Here is a 19,758-nt window from a genome sequence, read left to right on the forward strand (position 1 = left end):
CCAGGATGGAGTGAACCGACAACCTGGAGGACACAGATGCAGGATGGGGATAGATCCTGGCATCTCTGTATTGTATGGTATGAGATGTGGCTGCAGATATGGGCTCTGCCAAGTAGCACCGTGACACGCTCTAGGCATTGATGTCACTGTCTTCAAAGGGCGACCAAGGAGAAAGTGTCTGTGGTCAACAACACGCACGAAACTATGAAACTATGAAACTATGAAACAACAGGGCTGGGTGAGGCTGCAGCCATGTGCTGGGTCTTTTAGATGGATCTGAATGAGAAGAATGGGGGAAACAGTGGTGTCAGTAGCAAATGGCTTGTCTGCATTTTCTTCTCTGAACAGCCTGTGGTGGTAGTTGTGATCCTGATGGCTGCAATGGGAAGAACACAGCTGCATTATTTTTTGGCTGGGGTAGAACTGATTTTCTTCATAATTAGCTGATGTGGTGCTGTGTTTTAGATCTGGGATGGAAACAGAGTTGGTAATGAATGTTTCAGTTGATGCTGAACAGTGCTTACAAAAAAGCAAGGCCTTTTCTGCTCCCTATGCTGCCCAGACAGCAAGTATTTGCAGAGTGCCTTGAAGGATAAACACTGTTGAGAACCTGACTTCATTATTCATTCAGATTTGGGTTCTCCAGAACAAGGCTAATGGATACACAGATGTGAGCCCAGCGTATCTGACACTAAGGGCCCTAAGATGATTAAGTAAGTGGAGCATCTGACACATAAGGAGGTGTTGAGGTAACTGGGACTGTTTAGCCTCAAGATGGAAAGGCTCAGCAGGGATCTTATTAAAGTACACAAGTAGCTAACGTTAATGAGATGGACACAAACTCTTCTCAGTGGTAGCCAGGGACAGAACAAGATGTGGTGAACACAAATTAAACTACAAGAAATTCTACTTAAACATCTTTTTTTCTCTCAGGGTGGTATAACACCAGCAAAATGTTGTGGTGTCTCCATCTTTGAAGATACAACACGGAGCAACCTGCTCTAGGTGGCCCTGCTTCATGAAGGACATCATACTTCTCTTACAACCTTGGCTGTTCTTTGACTCCACGTTCCCATTATTTTCCTTTTTTGTCCTCTTAAAAAATAACTTCTTTCCCCTATTGCTTCATTCCCCTTCTCCTTGCTGAGTTCTCTCGCAAGGCAAATGATAGAAACACAAAGAAGCAAAATGGTAGTAATGAAAAGAAATAAGAGAGAGATCTTGCTAGCCTGGCCACAGCAGTCTCCCCCTGCCCATTTAATCACTGCTGTAATCACTGTCACCAAGAATGTATCAGTAAGAGGCATCACCTACTTAGGGACCCACCAACAGCTGGTAGAAGGAGTCAAGGTAAGTGATATAGTTAAAAGGTCTTCTCAGAAATTCAGCCTACAGAAACACGTACAATTGACTGCCATAAGCAAGTCAGACAAGCTTTGACAGCATGTGTTCGCTGCTGCCAGAGTTTATAGACAGGTAGTTGTAAACTCACCTGGAAGCAGCATATTCTCAGCTGTGGGAGTATCTTCCACTACCACCACAGTCTCATTGCTTCCTTGTGCACTGCTGCCTCACCACTATGGCTCCCACACCTCAGGTATTTATAAACCTGGATCAAGTCCCCTCTCAGCCTTCTTTTCTCAAGGCTAAACAGAACCCGTTCCCTAAGTCTCTCCTCATAGGGAGATTGCTCCAGCCCTTCACCATCTTAATGGCCCTCCGCTGGACTCTTTCCAAGAGATCCCTGTCTTTTTTTGTACTGGGAGCCCAGAACTGGACACAATATTCCAGATGAGGCCTCACCAGGCAGAGTAGAGGGGGAGGATCACCTCCTTCGACCTGCTGACACTGCCTGCTGAAGGGGATTCCAGGGATCAGGTTGCCATTTTCAAGCTTGGTTAAACCCTTGCCATCAGAGCTTGATCAGGAGTTAAGACAAACTTAACACCACTTCCTCCTCTTCCTCTTTTCCTGAACATGTTTCTCAAGTGAAATGGCAAGCCTTGTGTTGGCCATAGTTGCATTAGACAACACCATTGAGTTACACCTTGAGGATGCCATCATGTTTGGACCTACGGCTGAAGGAAAAAATATACGTGAAACAGACTAACCTGAGGTCAGATCAATGGCACCAACCTTATTGTCCCCTAAATGGAGTCACTGTTCTGTATCCTTGTCCTTCTGTATGTAGCAGCAGTGCAATATCTCAATTACAGCCCCTGCTGAGGCTCCCTGAAGCCTTGAAGTGTTATCACTTTCTGTTCTTTGTGGATGGCCATTTAGTACATACCTGTGTCAAGGGGTAAAGTGCTCTGCCAGAAACAGGCAGAGTTGAACTGGTAGTTAAGCAGGAATGAAGCAACTTGAAGGCCATGGAGGTGCCAAGAACTGGAATCTTCTGTTGCACTCATGTCAAGAGACGAGCCGTTTTCCTTCCTGGAAGAGATTAGTTGTTTTTGAAGGAAAAACATTCAATATTTGCCCTTTCTCAGCAACACTTTCAGATCTAACCTACTATGTTATCTCATACAGGACTATCCCACACAGGATTGTCCTTTTTCTAATTCTAGTACATTGTTTTTGAGATAAAGAGACCAGAACAACGCAATTGTACTCCAGATGTAGGCAAGCCAAGAATTTACACAATGGCATAATGTGTTGTGGTTTTTTTTCCCCCTATTTATAACATTTTCTTACAAGGTTTTAGTAATTTCAAACAGAACACAACAATCAATCCCACCACTGTAATTTTCATGTCTTCTCAACCCTTCACAGAAATCCAAGAGCTTTGCAAGGCAGGCCTTCCTCTTGCAGTAGCAACGTTGACTAGGCAACTGGCCTTTGTTCTGGTATGTATGAATCTTAGATCCTGTTAGTCCTAACAATTTTTCTGGAACAAACACCAGCCTTAGAGACCTGCAATTCCCCAGAACTTCACTACAGTATCTTTTAAGTCTAGTGTAAATGTTGTTACCATAATGCCTTCAGAAACCATGAAAAGATTTGAGTAGAACATTATATACTACCTTACACAATTAAGCTCCTTAATTTTTGAGGCTAATGAGAGCCACAGGTTCAGCTGGTTGGTTTCAAGGCTTACTCTGCTCATGTCCATTGTAACCTCTCCTTCAAATACTCTTCTTTAATACAGACCTTCTATCAAGTCCTGATCCTGTAAGGGATTCTTCAGGTGCAATTCTTCCACAGGAAAACTACAACAGTAAACCAGAAACATTTGGTGAGTAATAGTAAAAGCTAATACAATAGTAAAAGCTAATACAATAGTAAAAGCTAATACAATAGTAAAAGCTAATACAATAGTAAAAGCTAATACAATAGTAAACCAGAAACATGCAAGAAGGTAAGTTGTATGAAGAGCTGCTGAAGTTGCTTGTTTTGTTCAGTCAAGAGAACAGGATACTGAGGGGAGACCTTGTGGTGGGCACCACACACACCATCTCTGGCACCCTCCCCGTGCAGCCTGTGCCACCGCCTCACCACTCTTTATGAGAAGAAACTACTCCTAAACCCAACCTGAAGCTCCCCAGGCGCAATATGAAGCAGCAGCATCCCTTGTTACGCCCATCACAGCTGGACAACATCCTGCCCTCCCCGCCCCGCCCCGTCTCACCTCAGCTCCGCCGCGTGTGGAGATGGAGCGCGGTGCCGATCCGGGGGTCGGCGTGAGGCGGCGGCTCCACAACATGGCGCGGGCGGAGCCGTTCGCAGCGGTGCTGGGCGCTCTGCGGGGCTGCTACGCCGAGGCCACGCCGCTGGAGGCCTTCGTCCGGCGGCTGCAGGACGGCGGCACGGGGGAGGTCGAGGTGCTGCGAGGCGACGACGCGCAGTGCTACCGGACCTTCGTGTCGCAGTGCGTGGTCTGCGTCCCCCGAGGGGCTCGCCCCATCCCCCGGCCCATCTGCTTCCAGCAGGTAGGCAGCGGGTACGGCGGCACAACCCTGCCCGCTGTGCTCGCCCCGTGTACGGGGTCGCCTTGGAACTGGCTCTAAGTGACCTGTGTGTGTGTGTGTGTGTGTGTGTGTGCGCCGCTCCCCTCGGGGCCGCCCCTCCGCCCGCGGCCCGGTCTGGGTTATGGTTACGGACCACCAGCACCAGTGTGGTCCATAAAGAGGGGCGGCGGAGCTCTGAAGGCGGTGGGCTCAAAGATTTGTGTGTCTGGGGCTCGGGGGCTCCTCTGGAGCGGCGAGCGAATGTGGCTGCTTAGAGCGGCTGGGAGGGAAGTGCCACCTTCCCCTGTGAGAGGGTAGAGAGGGGTGGGGGAACGCTGAGCTACGCCGCGCGGAATGAGCTGTGCGAGCTTATTGAGCGGCTTCTAGTCTGTTAAAACTCCTTCATTTTAAGCAAAAGGAAATGGGGGCCCTGAGAAATACGAGATCTAAGGCACGGTGGCCTGGAGGCCCTGAGCTGGGACTCGGGCGCTTCCTGGGCATGAGGAGCAGGATCAAAAGGGCAGCGCCGAACTGACTTCCTTAAGGCAGGCGGCTCAGGTTGCTGAATGTAAACATCTTGCAGTGCGCACGCAAGGTCTGGCATAGTAGCACTTGTGAATGTGCTTTGCAAAGGTCTCACGTGGGGCTGAAGTCTAGGCCTGGGTGTAGCTGGCATGTCTGCTTCTTTAGGTCACACATTATTAGTCAAAGAGCTGTTGGTTAAAGAGCCAATTCTCCCTCTTTCTGTCTTTGTGCAGTTATCCAGTCAGAACGAAGTCATCACAAGGATCATACAGAGACTGTGTGAAAAGAAAAAGAAGAACATCCTTGCCTACGGATACTCCTTGCTGGATGAAAACAGTTGTCACTTCAGAGTGTTGCCGTCTTCGTGCATATACAGCTATCTGTCCAATACTGTGACAGAAACGATTCGCATCAGTGGCCTCTGGGAGATCCTGCTGAGCAGGATAGGAGACGACGTGATGATGTACCTGCTGGAGCACTGTGCTCTCTTCATGCTGGTTCCCCCAAGTAACTGTTACCAGGTCTGCGGGCAACCAGTTTATGAACTTATTTCACGTAACATAGGGCCGTCCCCAGGGTTTGTTAGACGACGGTACTCAAGGTTTAAGCATAATAGCTTGCTTGACTATGTGCGAAAAAGGCTTGTGTTTCACAGGCACTATCTTTCTAAGTCACAGTGGTGGAAGTGCAAGCCAAGACATCAAGGTCATGTCTCCAGCAGGAGAAAAAGGAGCCAAAGGATACAAAGCCTAAGGCCTGGTTACCAGTCTTCTGAGAAAATGGACTTTCAAGCAGGCAGGCGTATCAGCATAGTTAATGCACATATGGAAAAACAGAGCTGCTCCAGTTTATGTTTGCCAAATAGAGCGCCATCTTTAAAAAGGAAGCGTGATGGAGAACAGGTTGAAATCGCGGCTAAGAGAGTGAAAGTAATGGAGAAAGAGATAGAGAAACAGGCTTGTAGTATCATTCCTGATGTAAACCAAAGTAGCTCCCAGAGGCATAGAACCTGGCATGTAGCACCACGTGCTGTAGGTCTTATTAAAGAACGTTACATTTCTGAAAGAAGTAACAGTGAGATGTCTGGTCCTTCTGTAGTTCACAGATCTCACCCTGGGAAGAGGCCTGTGGCAGATAAAAGCTCTTTTCCACAAGGAGTTCAGGGTAACAAACGCGTAAAGACCGGTGCAGAAAAACGAGTAGAATCCAATAGAAGGGGCACAGAGATGTGTATAAACCCAACCCATAAACCCAATAGAAGGGGTGTAGAGAGGCGTATAAATCCATCCCATAAACCTGGGTTGAATTCTGTGCAAACTGAACCGATGGAAGGTGCTTCTTCAGGGGACAGAAAGCAGGAAAATCCCCCAGCTCATTTGGCAAAGCAGTTACCAAATAGATTCTTGCGCTCTGCAGTGTACTTTGAGAAGAAATTCCTGCTGTATTCCCGCAATTACCAAGAATATTTTCCTAAATCGTTCATACTGAGCCGCCTGCAAGATTGTCAGGCAGGTGGAAGGCGGCTTATAGAAACTATATTCTTAAGCCAAAACCCAGTAAAGGAAAAGCAGAACCAAAGCCTGCCACAGCAAAAGTGGAGAAAGAAGTTGCCCAAACGCTACTGGCAAATGAGAGAGCTATTTCAGAAGCTGGTAAAGAACCATAAGACGTGCCCATATTTAGTTTTCTTGAGGAAAAACTGCCCTGTTTTGCTTTCTGAAGCATGTTTGGAAAAGACGGAGCTGACCTTGCAGGTGGCTCTGCCTGGGGAAGCAAAGGTTCCCAAGCACACAGAACATGGGAAAGAGTCCACTGAGGGTGCTGCACTGAACAGCTTCCACGCTCCTCCCTCAATGCCAGTATGTGGGCAGTCAGAGAGAGGGGAGCAGCACCCCGCAGAGGGCAGTGATCCGCTCCTCGGGGAGCTGCTCAGGCAGCACAGCAGCCACTGGCAGGTGTATGGCTTTGTGAGGGAGTGCCTGGAGCGGGTGATCCCTGCTGAGCTGTGGGGTTCAAGCCATAACAAATGCCGGTTCTTAAAAAACGTGAAAGCGTTCATTTCCATGGGGAAGTACGATAAGCTTTCATTGCAGCAGCTGATGTGGAAGATGAGAGTGAATGACTGCGTATGGCTTCGTCTAGCCAAAGGTACTTGTATTGCAGAACCAAGGGGTTCAGGTTTAAGGCGGGGAGGGAAGGGTGCTGAATATGGATTTGGAGTTGGTGGTTTATTGGTAACAGTAGGAGCTGAGGGAGAAAACCTGGTGGTGATTGTATTTGATGGTGGGAAGAGTTCTTAGACCTCTCTTCCTCTGAGCATCTTCACTGACACCTTTTGTTTTTAATGAGGTTATGGTTATATAGAAACTTGAATTCAGGACCCAGACCTTCCAACAAACCACGTTGTCTTCTGCCCTTGCTCCCCAGATTGCCAATACTTGTGACCAAAGCCCATAAGGAATAAGTGTAGTCTTTTTGGTTGCCATAAATCATCAAAACTAAAGCCAAACCAGGACACGTGTATGCAGTCATTGCACAGGCTTTTCCCCCTCACATCTACCCTGTGAAAAAGACACCAGTAAGGGATCAATGTAGGAGTTGCCCTCCATCCATTACCTTTCTAGAGCTTTTCTTTGGGAACTTGAGATCCTTACTGAGCAGGATTTGGGGCTGGGTGGGTGGCGGTGCTGAGGTCATCCCAGCAGTATGGGCAGGGAAGCCAGCTGATTGCTCTGAATTCTGTGGGAATCCCTCTTGTCAGTCATCTTCTCAGGTGAAGAGAGGCAGATCTTACTTCTCTGAAGCCTCTCTAAAGACGTTACCCTTGGGCATCATTCTAGGGCTGAACCTGTGGTTCTGTGGTTGATTGCTGTATGATCTCACGTGTTGTAATTGTTCTGTGATTCCATTCTCCACCTACAGAATGTGGAACATATTTTAACCACTATGCTTGCAGCATTCTTACCTAGTAACGTACTTGGATCCTACAGTAATGTGAGCTGAAAGCGGCTTTCCTTTTTAAAAGGTTCAGTAGGGTTCTGAAATTACTACAGGTTCCCTGCAATGGAGGAGGAAAGTAGAAGGTCACTTGTAATGTCTTACCTCTGAAAAGTGCAATAGCCTGAATCCAGGAAAAGCAACACATCAACTTAATTTCGTTTTCTCTGAAGCAAATCCCTCGTGCCTGAAGTTTAAACATGCATTTAATTGCTTTGCTGCACTGTAGGTGTTTTTCTCTCCAAAAGTAGCAGTGGTTTCTTGTAAATGATGACGGCAATTCAGGAAACTGACATCTGATGTCAAAATGTTAAAAACTAATCATCTTGTTCCAGGACAGCTACTTAAAGTGCTGATTTAATCTATGTATCCGGTGGCCTCTGTGTTACGATCCTTCATTTAAAGCCTCTTCTCACAGCCGCTGCGTTTTTCAGTGCCGTTCTCCGGCTTCTATTGAAGTGAACGCTTTTATCTCTTTATGGCAGTATGTTTTTTAGACATGAAAGTGTCTCTGCCCCCAAAGAGCACGCAACCCAAGCAGGGTACAGAACTAGAAACTGATTTCCATTCTCTAAGTTTCACTTTTAAGCTTCATCTCTCATCTCAGGGTTTGTGCAACAGCTGTGATTTGCGCAGAGCAGCTGATCTAACAAACATTTCTGTAGCGTCTCTTTAAAGTAATCCAGCTGTATTCTGCTAAATTCTACTTTAATTAGAAACATCGAAAAGTTGCAGTGATTTATAATTATTTAATACCACTGAAAATTTGGAGCTGTACCTGTATTTGTTTTTCCTCTTTTCATTGACCTCATGCTAAGAAGGGAGTATATGTGTAGGTTGTTCTGTTTAGTTTGTTTCTGTTTTTTACTAGCACAGAAAGTTGATCTTTACTATGCCTGCATTAACTATATTTGAATTATTTATTGAAGGTAATCACTCTGTTCCTGCCTATGAACATTGTTACCGTGAAGAAATATTGGCAAAATTCCTATACTGGCTGATGGATTCCTATGTTATCGAGTTGCTCAAATCATTTTTCTATATCACCGAGACCATGTTCCAGAAAAACACGCTTTTCTACTACCGAAAGTTTATCTGGGGCAAGGTACAGAACATCGGAATTAGGTAACATGAAAAAAAAAAACAACTAATCAAACATGACTGAAATATGTGGAAATCTTGCGTTCTGTGGTGTGAAGTTTTGATTCCTGCTTTCATCTATTGCCCCTTTATCTTCCTTCTGTGCTTAATTTTCCAAGAGGAAATCTACCTGTAGGAGCAGTGTGTATGGCTTGTAAGTTCGTATACATTTGATCAGATTTGTATTTCTTTGGTAGGAGAACAGAAACCTTTGCAATAATAGCCGTGGTGAGGAGGATTTTGGTTTGATGGGTCACAGATTTAAACCTAAATGATCAGTGAATCACAGTGGCAGGATTTTCTTTAACTGCTTCAGTTCAAATAATTCAATTTCTGGATGTCTGTTATCTCCACTTTTCTGTGTGATTTCTTCTTTCTTTCTATGTTTTACATCTCTTTTCTGCCCTCCATGCTCCCTGAGGGTACCACTGATATTTCTCCTGTGCAGCTCCCTTCTATTTGTGTTAGCACTTAATGGGACCCTGGTCCTGTTTGCAGCTGCAGCCCAAAATAAGCAATATGAACAGTCGCAGTGGAATAGTTTTCAAGCTGGTAGGCTTTGTCTTGTCTTCAAACTGTGTCAGTGTTTGGTGAGTGTTTTATGTAGTTTTAATGTACTTCAATGGCTAACGGTTTTTAAGAGTGTACGCATAAAGTATCATCAAATACTGATTTCTATATAGTAGATATAATGCTGTTTTTAATGGGGTGCATGATTAAAAGAAAGCAAGTGGCTTTGGGTTTAGCCATTTCTTCCCTGTCACTAATTTCTCTCATGAAGTTCCAGTGCACTTTCAGGTGCTCTGAGCACCAAGGAACCCTGTCTGTGTTGATTCTGTTTCTTCCTCTCTCTTCCCCAAGTGTTTCCACCTTTGGCTTCAGGATAGCCTTGAAATACAGATTACTGTCAGCTGGAGCAGCACCTCAGGGAAGTACTGTTGTGTGCTTTACAGCCAACTGCATGCTATAAGGACAGGGTATTTGCTGTTGGCTATCAGACCTATGGGGCTATGTGGACCTTTGGCACACTGAAGTTTCACGCACAAGGGTAGGGCATTCAGCACTCTGCTTTTTGGAGTGTGCTGTGTAATGTGAGGTCTCTTCCTAATCCAGTTCCTAATCCTAATTCCTGCAGGTAGCAAGATACCCATTTCATGTGGGTAGAGAGAAATGGGGATTTAGAGAAGCTGAGAACAGCTGTTTGGGGTTGGCATTTCTAGGTCCTCAAGGCACCATCTCCCCTTTCTCAGGAGACATATTCAGTATATTGAGCTGCCTCTACCTTCCCTGGGTGAACAGTATCAGGTGGCCTCTGTTGCTGCCCTGATGGTTGTTTTGTGTCTGCCCTGGTTCTTCCTCCTCTCCAGATGAAGCCGCTCTTGTTGATTGCTGTGAGCTGGCTCACAAGAAAGTGTTTACAGCCAGCGTAGCTCCTGGTGTAGACTTTGGGGAAGAGAAGATGGATGAAGCTGTCTTGAGCAGGGCTTTATTCATTAGTTTGCCATTGCACTGTGTTGTCCTTAGGGAGAAAAATCCCTATCTTGTAGTACTGTACGTGTGAGTAAATCTTCCTGTGCAGAATCCAACTCAAGGGTATAGATCTGACAGGGGACTTGAATTAGTTTTCTCAGCATTCCTGATCAAGTTTGATAGATATTTTGCAACCAAACTCCATACTGAAAAAAACAGTATTTATTAAATTTTGTATTTTATTTATTTATTTTTTAAAGGAAAGAAATCAGTATTTCAAGATACTGTTGCTTCAAGTTACCTGGCCCATGTAATGCAGAGCCTTTTGTTTGTTTTGATTGTTTGTTTGTTTAAAATGATGGATACCTTGTCACAGCAACAGCATCTGTTTTCATGGGGACTGATGGCCAGATCTTGTACTTGGATTTCTACTAGGTCCAATGTGCGACAGTGCTGTGAGTGTGAATGAGGGTAGTTTGGTTCAGAGGTCACTAGATTAGTGCATGTTCTTGATCAGCAGCACTGCTACGAATGCCATGAAATAAGCAGCATGTGTTGCTTCAGGCAAAATGACATCAAATTCCACAACGGGGCACTGTGATACCATGACATCCTTTTGCTAAACCAGCCTGCTGGCTTGTGTGTTTTGACATCAAAATCTGAATGCAAATTTAGATCTGCAGCCCTTGTTCTTCAGGGGTTTGAATTGTCTCATTCCACTTCCCAGGGAAGAATGAACAACCTTTGGTTTTGTTTTGTTTTTCTTTCCCTTCTGAACAATATAAGTGGTATAGGACAGTTACCCAGCTCCTTTATTTTGCAGGTAGCATGCTTTCACCATAAAAAGGAAAGTAAAAGGTCTTTGTGCCACTTTCATTTCCTACCTAATTGCATGGCTTAGTAATGATTTGGACTGAGCTAAACTGAGTTGTTAATCCTGAAGAGGTACCTGTGTGGGGAAGGACATTTCTCAGTCTGTCGTTTAAGGGTCTTCCATTCTTTATTATTTTCTGCTGTTTACTTTATCTGATTGCTGCTCATCAGACTGATTATTTGGAATTATGCTACTGGATACATAATTGCCCTTTTGTTGTAACTTTTAATAGGTAGTAGCTGCCCTAAATGTTTGAAGTACAACAGCCTGTTACACTGTACACTGTTATCCTTTGTTTATATCTTTCAAGTTTCTGAAACCATGATATAATTGGCTAGTCTGTGATTAAATTTTTGTGTTAATTTAGATCTTTTTCATTACATTAGTCTACATCAGAGAGAGAAATATATGCTCTTTTATTAATGTGTTATGTTGACATTGATATACATCGATATTTGGAATTATTCTGTAATTCAGATTTCATACCAGCTTCTGTAGAGATTAGTGTTTGCAATTACCTCTTTAGTAAAATATCTGGGTTCAGTTACATTAAGAGTGAAATATTTAAACTTATTGCATTTTCTGTTGCTTATACTCAATATGTATTTATATTCCAGAAACCATTTTGCCAAAGTACATCTACGTGCTTTATCTTCAGAGGAGATGGACGTGATCCGTCAAAAAAAGTATTTTCCTATTGCATCAAGGCTCCGGTTCATTCCTAAAATCAATGGCTTAAGACCCATAGTAAGACTAAGCCGTGTTGTTGAAGGACAGAAACTCAGCAAGGAAAGCAGAGAAAAGAAGGTTTTTATTTTTCATATTGTTCTATGTAGGTTTGATGGAACCAGCTGTTAAATGAGTTGAAGTTTTTTAGTTAACGTAAAACTAGTTTTAAAGTGGTTTTAAACAAACATTAACATCAAAAGAACTGAATGCGCCTACTCTTTGAAATTTAGCTTCACTTCTCCCTTCCCAGTGCTCATCCTTGGCCTGCAGTTCCAGAACTATTTGCTTTTGTTTGTAAGCCTGTCTTAATGATACTAGTCTAACAAAACAGCATGGTCTGTTGGATAAGCATGTTTTCTCTCTTTCTTTCTTTGTCCCTGTCTATTTCCCTCAGGCTTTCTTACTGAGTCTGACTGTGATGGACACAGCCATCCATAGGGGTAGGATGGAAGAGTCAATGACACTAAGTACTCAGTGTTCAGCACTAATGTCCTATTTGTTTGGAATACCAGAGGGTTAGGGACAGATGAGTTTGGCCAGCTGGGATTTACCTGAATACCTATTGAGTGCACTGATGGACTAATTGGCTGTTGTGCCAAGGGGAGCCTGCCAAGTTAGCAGGCCAAACAATGGTGAACCACATGTGTTGTGTTGCGGTAGAAAGCCTAAGAAAGATGAGGAAGCTGGATCAAGTGTAGTAAGGAAATAGGAAGTAAGATAAGAATTACTACTTTGTGTGAACAAAGGTTTAACACAGAGTGCATACAATAATCCATTTAACAGGCCATTTAACTGCAAAATTTAGTGGAAGCACAGTTCCACTATCTCTCATGAGTAAATTGATTCTTTTTCCTTAAGGCTGAATCCCATTGAGAGCACAAGATGAAATGCTCTCCAATTGGGTGAGAGTTCAACAGCTTCTTAATACTGATGGTTCAGAGTGTGTAGTGCCATTCTGCATTTAAACGACATCAAGGAAAAGCTGTTCTGTAGTGTTACTTTCATCTAGTCTGTGGCTGTTGTACTGTCAGACTTGAGAGTATGCCCACAGTTAATCCAAAAAAAAAGCTGTAGCGCTTTAAAAGGTTCTCTTGCTCCTGTAACAAAATGGGATAGAAGATGACCCCAGACCTGAATGCCCAGAAGATGAAGATTAAAAGTCAACTATATTTGCTGGTCAAGTGGCTTCAGCTAACTGGGTGGCCCTGGAGCTGACAGGGAAGATATATGCCTGCTAGAAGGTGGGAGCTGTAGACTCTTGTTCATGAGTGCTGACAAGCAGCCAGGGACATCAGCTGTTCATGAAAAGGCCTCATCCGTCAAAAATGGGAGAGCATCATAAGGCAATGCTAATGATTTTATAAAACCATGACAGGTAGTAGTTACTTTTCTTCTGTGATAGCAGACAGACACAGAAAATGTCTTCCAGAACAATTATCTTGTTCAATAATTTGGGGCTTACAACCTATTGGAAGTAGTATTTGGGTTTTTTTTCCTTTTCCGTCCCTCCTTTCCTAACCCAGCTTGCATGGCTGCTCAGTTTATTTCTTCCACTGCCTGCTATCCTGCCATCTGTTCCAGTTTTTTGACCTGTCTCATATTCCAGCATGTCTCTGCTCAGCAGTTTCCTTCAGGCGTTTAAATCATAGGATGAAGACCATCTTCAGATTCTTTCTGCATCTGACAGCGTTCCAGGGTTTGGAATTTGAAAGCTAGTCTGAAACTGCAGTAGTAGACTTTGTCAGTTCTTGTAGCTCAGCAGAGGAATGCATCCAGATGAATTGCCAGGAGAAATCTCCCAAGTACCCAGCAAATCAACTCCTGGCTCTTGGGCAGCTCTCAACCTTTGCTGCCAAAACTGTGGTGGAGTGAGTCCAGTTCTGTGAGTTTGTCCTCAAACAGTGTAGGTTATGCTCTTATTTTTATAGAGGTTTTAATATATATTTGCTTTTCAACCTTCTTTTTGTTTGAACTTAAACATATCTGTGTGTAAATACATAGATATATACACAGATAAACAAACATAATGGGAAGGCCGAAGAGGGTTCTTAATGATCTGATTTGTTTGAGGGTGTATAATCTTGTACTGCATTCTGCAGAGGTTCAAGCAAACCCTTAGGCTTTGCAAAAAATATTGATAGCTCTGTGGATTAGACTTGTTCTGTAAAATTAAGGGACTGGAGAGAATTCCTGCCAGCATTATGAGAAGTTACTGCTGTGAATATACTGCTGCTGGAGGTCTCACAGGCCTGGTTCAAATTGGGTTTTGAATGCTAAAGCCTCAACTGTCTTTTATTGACCCGTGTGCTAACACCCAGATGGCCATCAGCTTTGTGAGATGGTATTAAGGCAGCCATCCAGGGACATGAGCATTAAGGAGGAGAAACTTCTCTACTGATAACTACTCTGATCTTGCTGCTTGCATTTATCTTTGAGCTACATCGCTACCCTTTTGACTGTTTTTCGTAGGAAATTGGCCTATATCAGAAAAGAAACCACTGTAGTAATTCAGGAAAGTGTCTTAATTTTCAGCAGTCAGTTGAGCAGTAATTTTTTGTGACCTAGTCAGAAGTATTTTGCAGGATCAGCCAGTGAATTAACACTCTATGCTACCATTTAGGGTCAGAAACTGTTTAGAATTTATGTGTACACTTTTGGAGCATTTATCCAAAGGTCTAAACTGATTCATTAATGTGTTATGTGTGCAGTTTGTTTACTTCCTTTAATACCGTGGCCTGCCTTTTCCAAACTCTTCCATAGCCTGGTCTGTGTTGACAGAGCTGATAGACCTGCAGGGCTTCACTGCCACTCTGCTGTACTCTACTATTCCCATAGCTAAGAGAGTTAAATCTTTGCTGGAGTAAATCTTTGCATAAGTTATCTGTAGAGGCTCATGTGGCTGTGCAGCTGGGTTTAGCTTAAAGTCTCAAGCATATGTTGTTATATCTTCTTACCTTATAGCCACTGGTGGTTTTATTTGTTCAAGTCTATTTATGTCCATGACTATGATGCCGTATTGGTGTTTTTGAGGCTGTTTTGTCACTTCCAGGAAGTCACTATGCCTATATTTGTGCTTTCTGAAAACCGTATTTGACCAAAATAGTACAGCAAATACACAGATTTTCTCTCATAGCTCATCTAAATGAGAAACTTATGTATTGTATTTAGTGTGTTTCAACACCTCAGGATGATTCTCTTTGGTCTCTTTAGATACAGCGCTATAACACTCAGCTAAAGAATCTATTTAGTGTGTTAAATTATGAACGAACTGTAAACACCAGTATCATTGGCTCTTCAGTGTTCGGGAGAGATGACATCTACAGGAAATGGAAGGAATTTGTAACAAAGGTTTTTGAATCAGGTGGTGAAATGCCTCATTACTACTTTGTGAAGGTATGTCTATTCTAATCCTGCATTCAGACTATTTTTGCGAGGCCTTGATATGTGACTATGACAAATAAATGCAAAGTGAAGATCATAGTGTGAGATTCAGAAAAAGCAAAGCATCTAGATTTCTATTTTTCCAAAAGTCTAAGATGTCATGGTCATAACTATATATAGAGGAGGAGGTTTCTTAGAATACTAAGCATATAAGAATGTCAGCGGTAAACTCCAGTGAAATGTAATATTTAAAACTGTTTAGGCAACTTCCAGTATGGTACCTTTTGTGTCCACTAGTATCTAATCATGAAAGGAGTTCTGTGTGGTACAGATGAATGTGGGGACAGCTGTACCATTTTTTGCTAGTAACAGGCATTGTACTAAAACTGAGTTTGGTTGTCCCCTGCAAGGGAAAAACTCACTGATGACTGAGGTGAGGAAAGGGTCTTCAGATTTTCCTTGTCACAATTTTGAATAAATAAAGTTGTAATTTCATTCCTATGTGATACATCAGTTGTGGTTATATAGTAACCGCATTGTCACAGTATTTATGGTGATATATTGATAAATACGAAAGATATTGAAACATAAGGTATAGAACATAATGGAAGATATTTTTTTCTATTTCAGGGTGATGTGTCCAGAGCTTTTGATACCATTCCTCACAAGAAACTTGTGGAAGTCATCTCACAGGTCTTGAAACCTGAGAGCCAAACTGTCTATGGAATAAGGTGGTATGCAGTGATTATGATTACCCCAACTGGAAAAGCCAGGAAGCTCTATAAGAGACACGTATGACTTGATCATTTCTTTTAATTACTACTGTTACTATATTTCTGTCCAAGGAATATATTCAGAGCTTTTTTTTTGTCTGAATGGGAAATAATGGGGAATAGGTAATTACTTCAGAAAACCTTCATTTTGGTAGTGCTGGAAATTTCCGGGAGGGAACAAAGCTGTTTCTTACTCTTCAGTGTTAGTAAGGGTAAAGGTAAATGGAGATTGGTGAGGCTGAGATTTCATCTTAACAGTACCAGACTTATTTGGTTTAAAATAATGCACTAAAACAGGCCCCTTCACTGAAAAAATGTCATCTGCTACTGAGTATTTTATGGCTTTATTATTATTATTATTATTTTATATTCAACACACAGGTTTCTACTTTTGAGGATTTTATTCCAGACATGAAGCAGTTTGTATCCAAGCTTCAAGAGAGAACTTCATTACGAAATGCAATAGTAGTTGAACAGGTAAATATTATCTTAGTATTGTTTGAGTTGGAAGTGGAGAAGCTTAAAGGTCATCTAGTCCAAATTCCCTGCAAGACCAGGAACACCTACAGCAGACCACGGTGCTCAGAGCTCTGTCCATCCTGGCCTTGAGTGTCTCCAGGAATGGGGCACATCTTTGGGCAACCTGTTCCAGTGCCTCACCATGCTTATTGTAAAGAATGTCCTAATATCCAGTCTAAATCTCCCCTCTTTTAGTTTGAGTCATTCCTCTCCAAATAAGGTGGGATCTTCTCAACTGAAAGAGAAAGCTACACTAAGTAGATGGGGGTATTATGAGGTATTATGTGGAGGTTTTTTTTTTGTTTATTTTTAGATGAATGTCTGTGTTATATAGTGGCACTACTTGTGTTCTAGTTACTCAGCACCTTCTTTAGACAGATTTTTTTCCATCTCACCTGGTGTTTGTAGCAGGCTTTCAGGGGATTTAGTGCCTCAGGCAGGAACTCTGGTGATACGTAATTCTAGACTTCTTCCAGATTTTCTCATTGGTGTCTTAAACTTTCATTTGAACCGCTATGTTTTTTTTTTCCCTTTCCTAATGAATTCCATTTTTTATTGCAGCAGTTTCCCAGTGAAGTAAATAAGCATTTTTACATGCACTCTGTCCAAAATGCACTCAACTAAGGCTGTAAACTGTGTGTTCTAAGCTGAGTAACCAGGGAAATAGATACAGCGTTTTGAATAACAAACTTCACTTAATAGAGAAATGACTTAAACAAAAATCAGCTTATTTTAATGATTTCCTGCCAAAGCTTCTAAGAATAAACTTTTATTTGCAGGAGTGCATTACAAAACAAGATCAACTTGTTGTTGTTATTTGTTTGAAGAGATTCCTTGCTTTTTAAGTTAAAGAATGGATAAAAATTGCATCAATTTTATATTTGCTCCAGCTAGTGCTACTAAAAGAAGCAAGCGCTTGTCTGTTGCTTAACACACATGCATCAGAGAACTGTATTAACTCTAAATAATGTTTGTTCCTAACAATTATTTCAGTAAAAGGAGCATGACAAAGTGTAGAGGTAGATGATGCACCAAGTCAGTTTCCAGATACGTCTGTGGCTTGGCGTCATGGTGTTCCATTATACCAGCATACAAAATCATGAGCCACAGATGACCAGACAGGTATCTTTCATTGTTCTAAATGGAACTTCTATTACATGTTTTTAACACAGAAGACTTAATATAATTGCGTAGGCTCTTGTGCGTGGAGCTATTGGTAATGTGGGGAGAGAGATGTAATTTGTAGCAGAATCGGTAGAAGAGTGTTACCTGTACTCACAGAATAGTAAAGAACGTATAAGTTAGAAAGGGTAGAACATGACCCAAAGAGGGGAGGTATCATAAACTGTTGTAAGCCCATATAATATTTAAGCACTTTTAAAAGCATTTTATATTTATTAGTATAATATACAATTTTCTAAACATAACACTAATCAAAGCTTTCTTTTTTTCCTGAAGTAAAAACCTAAAACAAACCACAACCAAACCAACTCTGTTACTTATTTGCTGGCTGACAGTTGCTTGTTGGAGTGTATATTCAGATTTTTATTTTAGATGTTTGCTTTGTTTCTTACCTTAGAGATTTTAACTAAACTGTTACAGTCTAATTCTTCAGGTAAGCTAATACGTATATTTTCAATTTATACTTTATGTTTTAGTTTTAACACATTTCTAAAGTACAATTTTGGTTTTGTTTTGTCCCATTTCTAGTGCTTAACTTTTAATGAGAACAGTTCCACCCTGTTTACTTTCTTTCTTCAAATGTTACATAATAACATCCTGGAGATTGGGCACAGGTAAGAAATAAAACCAAATACATTTGTGATGTGTGGATTTCTTTGCTGTTTATTTGGTTGGTTGATGTTTGTTTTTCTGCTTAACAGGATGCCTTTATTGGCTCAGAGAATTTCTGTTAGGTATCTTTTAAAGAATTTTATTTCATGTTAATTTGAAATCTGTTTTGAAATTTAATTTTATGCCTTATAAAGAAATCTGAACAGTTTGGATCCATTTACATTTGAATGATTGAGTTTAACAAGTTTATTTCCTGTGCGGATGATGCTAATTATGCACAGACAGTATCATTCTGTAGGTACGTAACCTTCATTTAGAGCTTCAGATGTTGTTCAAAAGAATGGAGATGACCACAGAAGCAAGGGGATGGCCCAAGCAATAGTGCTCAAGCTTTGTTAGTCTGTAGTACGAAATAAAACCTCTTCTGCATGGCCTTGCTCTTTGGCAAGTTCCAATAAAAATATAAAATAGAAGCATTAAGAATTAAAATGAGCGGCAACTCCAAAATCTGGCATCTGCTGTTACAGAGGAGGATGAAATAAAATTTCTTGCAGTGCCAGAAATACTGATCTGCTATTTAGCTTTTGCCTCTAGGTGGCATATGTGTAACAAGTGTAGAAACCACTTACAAATAGGATCTTTATTTCTCTGTTCAGTGAGATGTGTTATGATGACTAGGTTCTTGCTGTTGGGAGGCTAACTTTATTTTACAGTAGTTAAACGCATTGGACAGAGAGAGGGGAAAACAGGTTTCAGCTGTTTTATTCTTGAAACTTGTATGCTATACTTGATGTTCTGAAGCACATGTACATGTTTAATGACTACTACAGTCTTGCTGCATGTTTTGATATATATGTATATATTTTTCTTTTATTCTTTTTTAGGTACTATATACAATGCTCTGGAATCCCACAGGGCTCCATTTTGTCAACCTTACTTTGCAGCTTATGCTATGGAGACATGGAGAACAAATTACTTCCTGGGATCCAGAAAGATGGGTAGGAAGATTTGTGTGCTTTTTGTTGTGTACTCTGGTGTGGTATTGTATAGTGTGTATATGTTTTCTCATAAGTTTAATTTTGAATTTCAAGAATTTTCAGCTCTCCAGCAGAAGCATGGTAAACTCAAAGGTCTCTGCTGATTTAGTGTCAGTGTAACTGTTTTAGAGGGTATTTCCTTATTTGTCATATGACTGGGAAGAAAAGAGATGAAGAGTTTTCCTAGATGTGGGCATGGATGACTTCTTATAAAGACTACAGTAGTTAGGCATGCTTTAAAAAGCATGTTGGTTCTTGTACTACAAGCCACATTGGTCTTCTAACATCTTCCGTGCCCTACATGCTCTTGGTTCGTAGGAACATTGCTGAAAGTTTGTGTGGTGAAAACTCTGCTTTTTCATTAACAAAAAAAAGACAGCATCCTTTTTACCTCCCCATGAACTAATAGCCAGGTGAATCTCAGCTTCATAGACATGAGCTAGGCATTGCTGAGTCCCCTGAAGCTTGTTCCTATTCACATCTCCCTCCATTCCCGTGAATTCTGTCTAAAACAAGATAAAAGTAATGTGTAAAAGTACTCTGGGTAAGTGCACCAGCCCCAGTTCCTT

General features: G+C 41.8%; 1 protein-coding gene across 3 annotated transcripts in view; it reads left to right on the forward strand.

The window, feature by feature from the left end:
- The first annotated feature begins 3,627 nt into the window (after window positions 1–3,627).
- TERT (telomerase reverse transcriptase) overlaps window positions 3,628–19,758 on the forward strand; it is a 45,291-nt gene continuing 29,160 nt past the window's right edge. For 2 of the 3 annotated variants that reach the window (XM_032442340.1, XM_032442341.1), the window contains exons 1-9: window positions 3,628–3,932; window positions 4,709–6,623; window positions 8,402–8,597; window positions 11,574–11,763; window positions 14,896–15,078; window positions 15,697–15,858; window positions 16,221–16,316; window positions 18,069–18,154; window positions 19,037–19,150. In XM_032442340.1, the coding sequence (XP_032298231.1) occupies window positions 3,654–3,932; window positions 4,709–6,623; window positions 8,402–8,597; window positions 11,574–11,763; window positions 14,896–15,078; window positions 15,697–15,858; window positions 16,221–16,316; window positions 18,069–18,154; window positions 19,037–19,150 (3,221 nt within the window). In that variant the 5' untranslated portion in view covers window positions 3,628–3,653. 3 annotated transcript variants of the gene reach the window in all.

This window comes from Coturnix japonica, chromosome 2 (assembly GCF_001577835.2).
Source record: "Coturnix japonica isolate 7356 chromosome 2, Coturnix japonica 2.1, whole genome shotgun sequence".
NCBI classification, from domain to species: domain Eukaryota; kingdom Metazoa; phylum Chordata; class Aves; order Galliformes; family Phasianidae; genus Coturnix; species Coturnix japonica.